The sequence below is a fragment of the Apteryx mantelli genome, chromosome 5 (assembly GCF_036417845.1).
Source record: "Apteryx mantelli isolate bAptMan1 chromosome 5, bAptMan1.hap1, whole genome shotgun sequence".
Taxonomy (NCBI): domain Eukaryota; kingdom Metazoa; phylum Chordata; class Aves; order Apterygiformes; family Apterygidae; genus Apteryx; species Apteryx mantelli.
Genome location: NC_089982.1, coordinates 28036025 through 28051828, shown reverse-complemented (window position 1 = coordinate 28051828; position 15804 = coordinate 28036025). Strand labels below are relative to the sequence as shown.

Here is a 15804-nt window from a genome sequence, read left to right as displayed (position 1 = left end):
GGCCCGTCTAGTATGCAAATATGACTATGAGTCAATCATCTCCCCCCCCATAAATAGGGGGCAGCCCAGAGCCCCTGGAGCTCTCCTGCATGGCAGCGGGCTGCACTGCAGAACCTCCCCTTGAGCAGGGACGCCTCTCAAGGTTACTCCTCGAGGCTGAGAGATTCCTTACCCGCGACAGATCCTCGGTAAGTGATTAATAGCATGCTGAACTTTTGTGAACTTCACGAAACTTTGCTGAGTTATATCTCTGACTAATTGCACACATAATCCCTTAGACATAAACCATTGACCAAGTCTGAGACTAGGACTGGATCCAGCCACACCTAGGCTCCTCTCCAAAGGAGTTTAGAAAGCAAGGGGGTCCAGTCCGAACCTCGTGACTCAACGGGAGGGTCTCCGTTGCACACGCATCTGACCCTGTCCTTCATGCAGTAAATAACTGAGTGAACCTTGACAATCGAACCTCATTAAATCGTTCTTATTTACGACTGAACTTTGTTAAGTCGCTGTCTTACTGCAATAAACGTAGTGCTGCTTCCCTCTTACAAGGGAAGTGCATCACTCCTTTTGCAACAAATGCCTGTACACCAATGCACGCAGCATGGGGAGCAAACAGGAAGAACTAGAGATCTGTGTGCGGTCGCAGGGCCATGATCTCATTGCCATTACAGAGACATGGTGGGATAGCTCGCATGACTGAAGTGCCATCATGGATGGCTATGTGCTTTTTAGGAAAGACAGGCCAGGAAAGCGAGGTGGTGGAGTTGCTCTTTATGTGAGAGAGCAACTGGAATGTATTGGGCTGTGCCTAGGGGTGGATGAAGAGCAAGTCAAGAGCTTATGGGAAGGATTAAAGGGCAGGCTAGCATGGGTGACACTGTTGTGGGTGTTTACTACAGGCCACCTGATCAGGAAGAGGAAGTCGATGAGGCCTTCTACAGACAGCTGGAAGTAGCCTCACGATCCCAGGCCCTGGTTCTCATGGGGGACTTCAACCACCCTGATATCTGCTGGAAAGACAACACAGCTAGGCACAAACAGTCCCGGAGGCTCCTGCAGAGCATTGGTGACAACTTCTTAACACAGGTGGTGGAGGAGCCAACAAGGAGAGGTGTGCTGCTGGACCTCGTACTAACAAACAAAGAAGGACTGGTGGAAGATGTGAAGGTCGGGGGCAGCCTTGGCTGCAGTGACCATGAGATGGTGGAGTTCAGGATCCTGCGAGGAGGCAGCAGGGCACTAAATAGGATCGCAACCCTGGACTTCAGGAGAGCAAACTTTGGCCTCTTCAGGGACCTACTTGGAGGAATCCCATGGGTTAGGGCCCTAGAAGGAAGGGGTGTTCAAGAGAGCTGGTTAATATTCAAACATCACTTCCTCCAGGCTCAAGAGCGGTGCATGCCTATGAGTAGGAAGTCAAGCAAAGGAGGCAGGAGACCTGCATGGATGAGCAAGGAGCTCCTGGCAAAACTCAACCAGAAGAAGGAAGTATACAGAAAGTGGAAAGGGGGACAGGCCACTTGGGAGGAATATAGGAACGTTGTCAGAGTATGCAGGGATGTGACGAGGAAAGCTAAGGCCCGTTTGGAATTAAATCTGGCTAGACATGTCAAGGACAACAAGAAGGGCCTCTTCAAATACATCAGTAGCAAGAGGAAGACTAGGGAAAATGTGGGCCCTTTGCTGAATGGGGTGGGAGCCCTGGTGACGAAGGATGCAGAGAAGGCAGAGTTACTGAATGCCTTCTTTGCTTCAGTCTTTACTGCTCAGGCCAGCCCTCAGGAACCCCAGACCCTGGAGGCAAGAAAGAAAGTCTGGAGAAAGGAAGACTTTCCCTTGGTGGAGGAGGATCAGGTCAGAGATCATTTAAGCAAACTTGACACCCACAAATCCATGGGCCCTGATGGGATGCACCCACGAGTGCTGAGGGAGCTGGCGGACGTTATTGCTAAGCCACTCTCCCTCATCTTTGAAAGGTCATGGAGAACAGGAGAGGTGCCTGAAGGCTGGAAGAAAGCCAATGTCACCCCAGTCTTCAAAAAAGGCAAGAAGGAGGACCCAGGGAACTACAGGCCAGTCAGCCTCACCTGCATTTCTGGAAAGGTGATGGAGCAGCTCATCCTGGAGGCCATCTCCAAGCATGTGGAGGAAAAGAAGGTGATCAGGAGTAGTCAGCATGGCTTCACCAAGGGGAAATCATGCCTAACCAATCTGATAGCCTTCTCTGATGGAATGACTGCCTGGGTAGATGAGGGGAGAGCAGTGGATGTTGTCTACCTTGACTTCAGCAAGGCTTTTGACACTGTCTCCCATAACATCCTCGTAGACAAGCTCAGGAAGTGTGGGCTGGATGAGTGGACAGTGAGGTGGATTGAGAACTGGCTGAATGGCAGAGCTCAGAGGGTTGTGATCAGCGGCGCAGAGTCTAGTTGGAGGCCTGTAGCTAGGGGTGTCCCCCAGGGGTCAGTACTGGCTCCAGTCTTGTTCAACTTCTTCATCAATGACCTGGATGAAGGGACAGAGTGCACCCTCAGCAAGTTTGTTGACGATACAAAACTGGGAGGAGTGGCCGATACACCAGAGGGCTGTGCTGCCATTCAGAGAGACCTGGAGAGGCTGGAGAGGTGGGCGGAGAGGAACCTCATGAAGTTCAACAAAGGCAAGTGCAGGGTCCTGCACCTGGGGAAGAATAACCCCATGCACCAGTACAGGTTGGGGGTTGACCTGCTGGAAAGCAGCTCTGCGGAGAAGGACCTGGGAGTGCTGGTGGACACCAAGTTAAGCATGAGGCAGCAATGTGCCCTTGTGGCCAAGAAGGCCAATGGTATGCTGGGGTGCATCAGGAAGAGTGTTGCCAGCAGGTCGAGGGAGGTGATTCCCCCCCTCTACTCAGCCCTGGTGAGGCCCCATCTGGAGTACTGCGTCCAGTTCTGGGCTCCCCAGTACAAGAGCGATGTGGCACTACTGGAGCAAGTCCAGCGAAGGGCTACAAAGATGATTAGGGGACTGGAGCATCTCTCTTATGAGGAAAGGCTGAGAGAGCTGGGCCTGTTCAGCCTGGAGAAGAGAAGGCTGAGAGGAGATCTGATCAACGTGTACAAGTATCTGAAGGGAGGGTGTCAAGAGGATGGAGCCAGACTCTTTTCAGTGGTGCCCAGCAACAGGACGTGAGGCAACGGGCACAAACTGAAACACAGTCACTTCCATCTGAACATGAGGAAAAACTTTTTCACTGTGAGGGTGACAGAGCACTGGAAGAGGTTGCCCAGAGAGGTTGTGGAGTCTCCTTCTCTGGAGATATTCAAAACGCGCCTGGATGTGATCCTGTGCAAGGTGCTCTAGGTGACCCTGCTTGAGCCGGGGGGTTGGACTAGATGATCTCCAGAGGTCCCTTCCAACCTCAACCATTCTGTGATTCTGTGAAAATACTTCATTTTACACTACTAACACCCTAGGTAATTAACATTCTCCCCTTTTAATCCTTTATACATTTGTATGTTTTGATAGCTCCCAAAATATGTGCTATTTAAATTTTTAGAAGTAGTGCAAATTGTTCCCACCTGTTTAAGTATGACTTGTTATTAAAGCAGCAAACAGTAATTCATTACAAGTTAAAGCAATAAGATGATCAGATATAGCTACCAAAGAGGAACTAACTGTTGTAGAAGTGTAGCTACTTACCCCTAAAGAAAAAATGGGATAGGGAATTAAATTAATTGTTGTTTGAGAATATTTTAAAACTTTTTTAACATAAATGGGTTTAAAGTGAAATATAAAATGAGAATAAGCTATAAAGAAGACTAAAGATACTATAATCTATCAAAATAATAAAATTAAAACAATAAATCAAAGCAATATGTTTGCAGTAAAAGTTTCTTAAAAAAGAAAATTGAACACTGAACTGTGAAAAATCATTGCTGAAGCAGTTGAAATAGCAGATTATGGAAGACAATCAACAGCACCTTCCAGCTGAAGGAAGGCTCTTCTGCAGAAAAAGATTTCTATGTATTAGTACATTCAACTAAACAGTTAATTTAACTTGAGAAATAAATCATGGCTTGAAATATTTGTTCCCCAGGAACCACCTGACAAAATTATTATTCAGCTAGAAGAGAGGATGAATATAGTGGGTTTGAGGGAAAAAAGACATTCTTCATCAGGTCAGTATTTTTTTTTAATACCATTTTTTGTTATTGCCTTCTATCAGTTTTGATCACTATTCAGTTTTGAAATATCTTAAAAGTATTTAATCTAAAGGCTCTTAAATACTTAAGTATATATTTTTCTATTTAAATATGAAATGCTATCAAATTCTCCACTTAAGGGTTCTTAAAGATACTTAACAGCACTACTTGTGAATTCAGGCAATTTCTTTTTACTCACCTGTGATTCGTGGTTCTCTTTTATATTGACAAAGAGATAATTATTTTATGTAAATATTTACATAGCTATAATTACCATTAAGAACACAGTAATTTACAAAAAAGCCATTCAGACATTCTTCGACACTTCCTCTACCATATGCATTTCCAAAGTAGGTGAAAATATTTATCCATTCTACATCAGTACTACTCGCTGGTTCACATTTTTTTTAAGCTAGACACCAACATTTTGTTTCATATATTCTATTGTCAGATCAGACATCCCCATCCCTGTTACCCACAAGGAGCAGGGCAGCACAACATTACATACCTTGTCCTTCATTTGCTGAGATCATGGTGTTGAAAGTAACCATAGCAACCATATTAGCCAGCTTTTCATGTAACTATAATTACTGTAGGTAAAAAGTTTGTGTGTGTCAAAAAGGAGTTACTTTCCTGTATTCAACAAGAAATAATTAATCTTGATGCAAATGGTAACATAATAAAATTGTTTTCTGAACAACAAAAGTAATGAAACTTGATTTTCTGTATGTACTAGTTCTCATACAGAAACCCAAATAACCAGAATCCTGCAAATGTAGAATACTCTCTGACATCCACACTGGGCAAAAAATGTCAGGTGCTATGGTTAGTCTAAACCTACAGGCATGCTGAATCTTGTACAATTTCATACCTGCTTTCTGGCTTGGGCTGATGACAGAAAGAATATGCAACAGCTGAACTGTGTCCTATATCCCTCAATGGGACATTGGTTTGAGTTTCTTATTTGCACCTACCTACCCATTTTCACAAAATTTACCAGAATTAAATTCTTTGACATTTCTACTCTCTTTCAAATTTGACTGTAGTCAACCAACAGCTTCAAAAATTAGATGGGGAAGTTTCAAGGAAAAGACCACCTAAGATTTGTTTTCTAAGGAAAGTAGGACAGAAACATAGTATTTGTTCCTACAGAAGGCATTTGGAATAAATTTTCAACTACTGTACCTGCATAGGACCTGGAATGCAAGACAAAACCCTTTCTATGTTTTCAGAATTCACATCAACGTCATTTACAGCAACTAGAACATCTCCTGGAGGTAAAACAGACAAAAACATAAGAAAGTGAGAGGGTATTACACAGGCAATACAAAAGTGACACTGTTATCTTTTAAAATTGAATATGGCATTTGAACAATCTTAAATGACTTTTCATTACATTTAAGTAGATGGTGTTCTACATGCAACATTTATCATGTTTAGAAACATTAGTCTGTCACCTCAAAACTCTTAAGCCCTTACTGCCACTCTCGTATCATTTTACAAAGATAACGGTCAAAGCCTTTCCTCTTTTGTCCAGGCTTGTATCACTCTTGTTACTTGATCAAAAAAGCCTCACAACTTCATCCAATCAAGTATGTCCAAGACCTATTTCTTTTTCCTCCCAAATCACCTCTGCTCACTTGCCAAACCTCTACTGGTACCTCTATTGATAGGTACTGCTGCTTCCAAAAGCTCTCCAAAATTCACTCTTCTCGTACTCAGTTTTCAAGTTCTAGCCCATTAGCTCCAGCAGAGGTTTCTAGTGTTGGCTGAGCCTAACTATGGGAAAACTCCTGCCACAATGGGCAATGTCATCCCTTAGCTACTCTCTTTGAACCAGTCCTGGCACTTGTTGGACACCTTAATAACTCAGCTCAGACCACTAAACTGGCAGAAAACCATTTGTTCTTTTGGTGGGTAATTTTTGTAACCCAAATGCTCACTCAAATGAGCACTGGAGTTAGCAAAAGGGAAGCAGAGGGACTGTGCAGGGTGGTAACTAGTAGTTAGTTTGGCTGGTCATCTTGTGAAACCTCACTTATCCTAACTCCTGTTTTATCACAGCTACCTCATTTCACCCCTACACCGCCTCTGTCTTTCGAGCCACATTAGGATTTAGTGCTTTCTCCTCTTTTCCATGCCCTGCCTACTTCTGTGGCTTCTTAGTCAGCCCTCTTTGTGCTTTTATCTGCCAAGTCTTCCTGCCTAATGTCATCTTGTGTTTTCTAAAACTGATTCTTTTCCCATTACTGAATATATAAATATAAAACAGGATCTCAAAGAAAGTCTTTGGGAATGGAAAAGGTTTAAAAAATTAAAGGCAGTTGTGAGAGCAAACAGAACTGAATTACAGCTTACAAACTTAAAATCCACATTCAAGTTAAAAGTGGAAAAAAAGAACTGGAATTTCTATCTCAAGCAAGGGAAAATATTCTAGAGAAGTATCCCAGTAATAATTAGATGATAATCTTGGCCCCCTCCCCCTCAAAAGGACAGAAGGTTTAAGCACGGATTATGTAAGAAGGAAAAAAAGGAGAGGGATCAGTGAAGAAAACCGAGAAGCTGGAAAGCGTAAAGCTAAAAAAGAATATCAAAAGATGTAACTGCTTAGACCTGGCAAAGGAATAAAAAATAAAAATATAAGATTTTTGCCCATACATTTACAAAAGGAAAAAAAAAGAAAAAAAGTAGTAGTGGCAATAGCAGTAAGAAAAAGATGAAGACTAAAGACTATTTCAGGTATGTTAATGGGAGACTAAATCAACCAGAAGATTTGATTACTTAAACTGGTAATTTGGCACATTTAAGATGAGTTTTTAGGTTGCATCTAAATTAGAACTCAGGCTGCCACTAAAATGATGGTTCCTCACTGTTTCTCTGATGCCAACACCCAAAGTTAGAAGCACTTTTCAGTACAAAAGAAACTCTGTTATCACAGAGGAAGAAATGAATAAATATTACTGAAATAACAGAAAAGTAATGAAATTCAATGGTATACTTATTACAAAGAAGCAAAGTAACACAAAACATGAAAAAGACAAATATAATCCTTGGTGCATTAGTTTCATTTCCTTTTAATTTCATTTGAATACCAAGTTCCATATTCTCAAAGCAGAGAATTTCTGAAAAGCTTTCCAGTAAAGCTAGCTGGGGCAAAATATTTAAGAAGAAGCTACATAAATTTGTGAAAAGAACTGTATGAAATGACTGCCAGTGATACCAGGATATGGGACTTGATGTTTCATTAAGTCCTTTCCAGACCCCCAATATTCAACTTCAGAGGAACAAAATGGGCTTTATTTTCTGCTTGTTTTTTTTTCGGTGTCACTTTCAATTATCTCTGCTTTCTATCCTACACCATGAAAAGCTTGATTAGTTTATTGTTTGCTCACTTGAGTTTTCTGTCTGTAGAAAGGAAAGTAAAAGGAAAGAAATCAATTTCTCATTTAAGTTTGAAAGTGACTTGATCCCAAGGTCATTCTTGTTCCTTACAGGAGTGAAATAAAAATACCAAGTGCTACTCTGGAAGAGCAAATTGAAAAGCAAGTCCAGTTTTGCTTGAGCTGCACAAAGACTATCTTAAATACTGCTACATCCTCTCAAATATTATTAACATTAGTATTCAGAATAGTGTGATGCATATGTACTAGGAGGCAGTTAATGAACAAATGAAAGGAAGTAAAAAGGATTGATGGAACTACTAGGTTTTCTTTCAAACTAAGTACCTTCAGGCTTCATTTTCTAAGGAAATGAAGCTTCTGCAATTGTACTATCAATAACTTTGATCCGATTACTAAATTTCAGTCAAAGCTGGCAGAGAAGGCACTCATAATAAATACTACAAGTTCTTTTAATTAGCTGCTGGCTAGAGAACCCTTGCTCCCTTTTCCTCTGCCCTCATGCCCCAAGTGAAGCTGCACCCTGCGCTCATTATCTGTTCTGTTTGGGCTCCAGGCTGTCCAGGCAGTACAGGGGCAGCTCACAAGTGGCCACAGCAAACACCAAGTTGTCCAAACAGCTCTTAAAGGCCAGTTAGAGGGAGTGGCATCATATGGAATATGAGTTATTCCAGTGTGTGGGGAAAGGTCTGAGGAGAAGGAAAATTCTGGGACTTGCATTTGTGGACATGCCTTAAATCCGGAGACAACCAGACAGTTATTTCCTCTGTTCACAGAACTTTTTAATAATAATTCTTACCTACCTAGCACATTTTGGTGAGCCTTATTGAGAAAAAACAGCACGTCCTTCACAAGTTTACCCCACTAGTGCTCCTACACTCATAGGTTGCAGGGAAACATATGAACTCCAAGACACCCTGGGCAGACTAGAAGCTGCATCCCTGACACCTCTCTCTCTCTCTCTTGTCCCAGGACACATGAAATGCCATCAGAAGGCAGCATTACAGCAGTATTCAACTATATCTGCAATAGAGAAATCCTTAGCCAGCTAGTAGCAGCAATCCTCTCTGCTCTTTCAGATGGTGTAAACAAATCAGAAAAAGGACATGGATTCATAGCAAACATGCACGTTAGTATAACTACATCTTGAGCCTTTACTTGCCAATAAAATTGTGCTCAACTGCAGAAATGAAGCACTGAGTAACTGCTAGGTTCAGTGCATATTCCAAGTTTGCCAGGGAGAAGACTTGCTAAGCTCAAAAAAATGGTGATGGTAATGACACATCCATGCCAAAGAGCAGGAGAGTCTGTGGCTCTAAGGCTGCTCCAATTCCTCTGAATCTACTGAAGACTGCACTTTGTTACCCAGTAGAAACTGAAAGTTGAAAAGGATTTTGACAATCTATTGCTATTTCTACCTTCCACCTTGTGGTTAAATGCCACCAAATACAATTGGAATTATTCCCAGCTACTAGGATGATGGTTCAAAATGGGTGCAAGACACAATTAAGGCTAAGGGGAGAAGGGACTTTTCTCTTAAGTAACTAGCAGTAAGCAAAATCAAAAAGAACCTGAAGAGAATACAAACAAGGTTCTTCTTTAATAAAGGCAACCACAACTTGCTCACTGATATTTTGCATTAAAGCAAAATTCATTCTAACTCTTACTTATAGCAAAACCAAAAAGAGGTAAGTTTTATTACACGGACAAAATCTAATAATTCCTTGGAAGGAATTAAATCGGTTGTTTTTCTATTTCAAGTAATAGCAGCTTTTTCTATAACCTGCTTCCTGATATGCACCACAGTAAAGTTTTGGCCTGCTGAATCTTCAACACAGCAACAATTCCAAGATAGGAAAGTTGAAAGTTAAACAACATTTAAAAGCAACTGAAGGAGTCTATGCCAGAGCCCCAGGACTTGAAAGTTAGTAACCAAAAGTGGTGCATTCAAACTACACTAATATAATGAAGAGTTATGAACAGAATTACTAAGGTATGTGTCAGTGTAGTACCATGTATTAAAGATCATCATTCACAAATATAACAGAAAACAAAAGTTGCTCTTCTGGTAATCCGGAACACTGTTTAAACAAAAGTTGTTTGTTCTGTTAGTTCTGTTAGCTTTACTAGGGAAATGACGTATTCTGTTGTAAAGACAGCAGTCTAGTCATCTAATCCTCTGCTACACAATGGTGTTCAAACCAGCTGCACACATTTTGTAAGGACATATGTACCTTAGCACTTAAGGGAATATTTTTGTACCACATATCACAGGGCGGAATATTTAGAGACACTTTGAAAAGATCCATCAGTATTTAAATGTTATATATTCAAAGTGTTTTATTTATTTGATGCCCAATGTATGTATGCAAAGCCTTCACTGCAGGAGTAAATATTTATTCCATTCTATTTGTAAAAATGTAATCACGTACCATAAATGGAACAGCTTTCCAGTAGACACAGCCAAAACAGTCCCATAAGGCTGCCTTCATTTTGCCAGAAAATGCTGCATCACTGTTAAACAACTGCAACTTCATGTACAACTGACAAAACCTACATTTATCAGTATTCACTTTCCAAAGGTATTTCGTTTTGGTTCTTTATGATGTTCTTTTTTGACAAAGCACTGCAGCAATTAAATGAATAGAGACTATTAGGTAATAGAATGAAACACCTCACTGACACAATAGGCAGTATGTAAAATTATGAACATAGAATATCTGGAAGTAGTACATCACCATAAGATCTACCCAGTGGGATAATTAATGCCGGTGAGTGTTTATATATGCAAGTGATCCGTTGTTAGATTTTTTTATAGCGACTTTTTTTCTGAGGATCGTTTTCTTCCCTTAGTAGTGTGAAAAAAAACCAAAGTGAGACTGACTTAAGTTCTCAGACATCAAGTCTGTGAAAAAAGTATATATGAATGTACAAAGTTTACTCTAATTAGCTTAAATATGCTTCAAGCAGTTTAGGTTAAACAAAGTAAAAGGGTAAATGGTTGTTTCAGTTGATTTTTTTTAACTTGATGGTTCACAGAGTTAAGTCAATTTTTGTACTTGATGTTCCTAGACTAAACCATAGATGAATTTCAGATGTAAAAAGACATTTTACTAGAGAGAAAAATTTGCACATAGTACTGCAGATGCATTTTTCAGTGATTCTCGTGCTCTGTAAAGAGGAGAAAGAAACTCCAACTCACTCTTCTTAAGTACAGATATCAGTATTTTTTTTCCTTTTTACTGAAGTAGACATATATACTCAGACAAAAGGCAGACATTTCCATGAAATGTTCTTTTCAAAACTGATCTACAGTAATGTTGTTTTCCACTTTTTTAATCAAACCAGTTGCATACAAGAATTTTACTGTTGAGAATGGATAGTATTTCACCTGCTTTTACTGGCTTGCACTGCTGCCAGAAAATGCAAGGCTCAGTCTTGTCTATCATGAAAGTCACTAGTATGTACATTACAAGATGAAGAACATTAGAACAAAGTCAGTCTTTTCCATTTTTAGAAGAGGCAGTGCGCAGCGGCAATAGAGGAAAGAAAGTTTTTTCTGAAGCAGCTCCAAGACATCAGACCTTGAGTCAATAAATACATCTTTAGAAAAATACATAGCCTTCTCTTTAAGGAATAAAGCTTTTTTTTTTTTTTTTGCCAGTAACAAAGAATGAATAATCAAGCTTTCAAGTTCTGTCATTTATATAAAAAGATTATTCTCAGTCCTCAAAGAAGCTGTAACACACACACCCATATGTTCTCCATACAAAACCAAACAGACCTGAGTTTTACTAGAGTAATGGAAGAGAGAGAGATGACATTCAGGAATTCTTTCCTGTTTTCTTTGTTCAGTCTTTTCACCTTCTCCTTCTTCTCATTAGAAAAGACTTCTCACATCAAGTCAGTACTGGCTAACAACTACATATATTGATCTCAAACACCTGCTTTGCAAATGGCTGATTAAATTATTCCTGATTTCCTAAAAAGAGAAAGTTTAGAAAAGTCTTGGGACTTCTGGCATCCCCAAAATGTTTATTTCAAAACTGCCTACTGCTTTGCCCCATGAGGCACAGGTCTGTTATCCCTGTTAAGTCTACATGCCCTAGAGATAAACCCGAGTGTAATTTTTCCAAAAGCAGAATTTCTTTGCATGAAGCTAGGGGACACTGGTTGATAACTGAATACCACTTCCATGCTGTGATAGAAAGTGAACATTTCGGTCAAATTAAAATCAGAACCATGCTGTTCATGTGAGAGAGAACTGAGAACACATTTCATGAAATCTTGATATTTAGCTTCCTCTGTTCTTGGTAGTGACTTAGAGGAAGTCTTATAAATGTTCACATACTCCTTTCCAAAAAAGGCAAAGTGTGTGGAACACATTCTACTGAAGAAAGTCAGATCAATTACTTGCTTTATATGTTAAGAGGCTGCTTTTACCCAAACCAATGCTGTTATGCTTCAAGAGAAGATTAAAAGAACATAAACGACATCCCAAACTCCACAGTGAGAACATAGCAAAGCTTACGCAAGCTCAGTATTTCTATCTTAAATATCCAGCATCTCTGCTTTAGGGAGCCTTTTCAGCAAATGCACCATATATGGTAATCTCTCAAGAAAAATTCAAACTCTCACAGTATTATGGCTCTTCCACAGACATTTTTCTGACAGTAATCCTAGTTCCATGTTCATCCTGCAAATGACAAAGGCAGCATTTACCTTGACTGTAGGAAGATGCCTACAAGTCACTTATCTTTATGTAGATGGATTGCTGTTTTAAACGACTAGTTTATGCTATACACATTTAACAGATGTACTTTCCTCTCTAGCAACGATTGCCTGTTTCACCAATCCATGACCAATCGTTAAGACATTATTCAGAGGACTTGAACTTGGGATCTCCAACAGTGAGATCTGTGTTTTTACTATTCAAATTAAAGGAGCAAAGATTGCTTCTGGAACATTTCTTTGTTCGGGGAAACAAACAAATAACTCACCCACATAACACCAGCAAAACTGTTGTATTAGAAACCCACAGAAAAACATTTGTCAGTAAATGGGATTGGATCTTTCAGCTGAAGCTTGCAACAACAGCTTGCATCTTTGGCATACTCATTAAAAACTGGATTATTACGGTTCACCTTTACTATCATTCAGGATTAACCCCTGTCCCTCTAGGTAGCTCTCACAGCATTTTGACAGATAGAACTAGTAATCAGGTGAGAGAATTAATGCAAAATGTTCAGATGCTCAGTGACGAGTGCAATAAGAATTAAAGATACAACAGTAACAACAGTACTCTGTGGTAGTGAAAGAGCTTTTCTGTATTTTCAGTGCCAATGAAATTACTTTTCCATTTGTACCACTGTACAGATGATCAGCTGGAATGCTTAAGAAGTATCTTTTGCTCAGAACTGGATACCTTTTAATTTGAAGAGAAGAAATTGTATTATAATGGCTTTTCCTACCATAACCTTTCTTTGCCTGGACCTAAAAGCGAATATTTGGTGAAGCTTTTTATTTTTCAAGACAGTCTCAAAGATGAGACTTAATTTAAGAGTTTCCTAGAAAGTTTTACGTAACAGACTAAGCATCGAACATTGTTAATAATGAACTCACTGAGGTAAGGAAAAAGAGTTTTGCCAAAAATACAAAAAATATTTAAGAAACATGAGATACAAGCAACTGTATTTCATCTGAACCAGAATGAAAGTGACAGCAAGAACTTAAAATCAGTGAGGGCTCTTTTAGTTTTTTGAAAATTTAAGATGGATGGTGAACATAAAATACATGAAAGAGACAAATTAACTGAAAAACTGAACACATGAATAGAGAGGCAACTTTTACAGAGTTATAAAGCAGCAGCTTTTTAGCTTACAAAACTGTTATATGTACTTTCATATGGTCAGCGCCGACATTCTACCCGGTTAATAAAGTACAGCAACAAGACTTATGACTTCCATATGCAAACTTAAAGAAACTAAAATTAAAATGCAGTGCCCAAATAATAAATAGATGTTTTATTTTAAGTGTTAAAAGCTGTAGAGATACACATTTCCAAATTAATTGGAGAAGCCACCTGAAGAAAGTGATTATTCTTGGGGAAAAAAAGCAGTTACTTCTACTAAAAATGTTAAAGCAATTATCACTTTGTAACTGTTTATTCAGAGTGAAAACACAGAGAGTTTAGTCTCCCTTATGATTCAGCCTTGGCAGCCATTTAAGTGGCTACCACACTTATCATTGATAAATTAACCAATTTGCCAATGAAAATACAAATTAATCTGTAACTTGACTATATTTCAAAATACTAAAAAACCAAGTATTGGAGGGGAAAAAAAAAAACCTAGAGAGCCCAAATGTAAGTAAGATTAGCGAGTTAGACCGTTGGACATAACTGCCAGGGTTCTGGAGGCAGGGGGCTGCAGGGGTGCCCTGTGGGGGAGGAAGCCAGGAGCTGCCCCATGCCAGCCACGGCTGATGCTGACACCCCTAAACACCCCATTGCCCACCCAAACTTCAGCCAGCCAGGGGAGCCCTTGGCGCCTCTGCTCAGACGCATTTAAGGAAGAGCTGCAGCGGCTAGGGAAAGGGCTGGAGCCTGCAGGCGATCCATGCCTCAGCAGGGACATGCCTGGGGGACTGCGGACCATAGGCAACGTGCACTGGGGCAGGGACGCCCATGAGGAGACTGCAGCCGGTGGAGGCCTCACGCTGGAGCAAAGGAAAATGAGAAAGAAGCAAGGAACAGCAGAAGGAAACCGTTAGGCACCTGACCCCAACCTCCTGCCCGGCCCTTCGCTTCACCGAAGGAATTGGGACGAGCGAGTGCAACGCATGGTGAAAAGGGGGGAAAGTTAGACTAGGAAGGTGGGCAGGGGAGGCGTTTGACTAAAGTTGAGCCTGGGGGGTGAGGGAAGGTGTTTCCTTAGGTGTTTAACTGTTTCTTTGTTTCCTTTTTCTTAACATTTGAAACCAAGACTGTTTTGCCCATCACAAACACTTGATGCAAAATGGTCACCAGGGACACCACAGTGTGTTATTTCAAAGCATGTATTCTCAGATGGAAATGTACTTGGTGTTTGCTTCACAAAGAATACTACGAAAGGGGTCTGCATCATCACATGCTGTTAAAATAATTAAAAACAAGCAAGAACAGATTAGTGTCTGTGCATATGCAGGTCCATGAAGATGAACAAAGTTATAAGCAAACTGACCAACAGGCACCACGCTATACTGATCAGGCACTTCCAGTTTGTGGATGGCTTGATGAACTGCTAACATTTGTGCAAATACTTGAATTTTACACTGGCCACAGAAATATTCTTTACTGACTACTTCCACAATTGACAACAGAATTCCCAAGACTTGCTTTTAACAGTTCCAAAAAAAAAAAAAAAAAGTTTTCCTGTGTTTTTCTTAGACTCTTCAGATCCTAACAGGGTCAGGAGTTGGACAGAAATGTCATCTACGGAACTACAGGTGTTTCCAGATCAGGTTTTGGGCATATACTTTAACTATCTCGTCCTCTGATGTGCAATGTGGAGACAGTAAACCAGACAGCTTTTTGTCAGAAAAAGATTTTTACTGTATATTTTTATGCCAAAAGCACTGAAACCTAAACATCTAATTTATGCAAAACATCTCTGTATCTAGACACCACATAAAAATTTTAGAGTACTCAGTGTTCACTACAGATATATAATTTGAAAGTATTTTTATATGAAAATTATACATTTTATACTGTTGGCACAGAATACAGCTCATTTTCTCAGTTCAAAGCTGAATAACTGCAGTATGCCTGAAAATATTTGTTTCCAACATGCAAAAACAGGCAATATTGGTTGATGATAGCCTAGGATATATTAAACTACCAGGTTCTTTAGATTAAGTTAAATGTTCTTCTATTTAAAAACAATAAAACAAGAAAATATGCCATACAATTTTATTTGTCCACCTCAGGCCCAGAAAGCGTCAAGAGCTGCGAATGAAGGACTACCACCATTTAGAAGTTTAACCTTATCTCCTAGGTCTGGTATTTGCCTATGCTGTTCTGCCTTTGTGCTTGTTCTTAAAAACAGGCAATTATATATAAATTTGCCTCCCCAAATTAACTTAAAGGTTATAAATACCCATGATTATACTAATTAGGTTAAAACTCATTAAGTGCAACAGATCAAGCTGAAAATTACTTTCTCCCTCCCTTCTCCCTCCCC

General features: G+C 40.0%; 1 protein-coding gene across 2 annotated transcripts in view; it reads right to left on the bottom strand.

Moving 5' to 3' along the window:
* Positions 1–15804, bottom strand: part of INTU (inturned planar cell polarity protein) — a 63405-nt gene that overhangs the window by 36214 nt on the left and 11387 nt on the right. For both annotated transcript variants that reach the window (XM_067297692.1, XM_067297691.1), the window contains exon 3: positions 5373–5458. In XM_067297692.1, coding sequence (XP_067153793.1) covers positions 5373–5458 — 86 coding nt within the window. The remainder of the gene's footprint in view (positions 1–5372; positions 5459–15804) is intronic.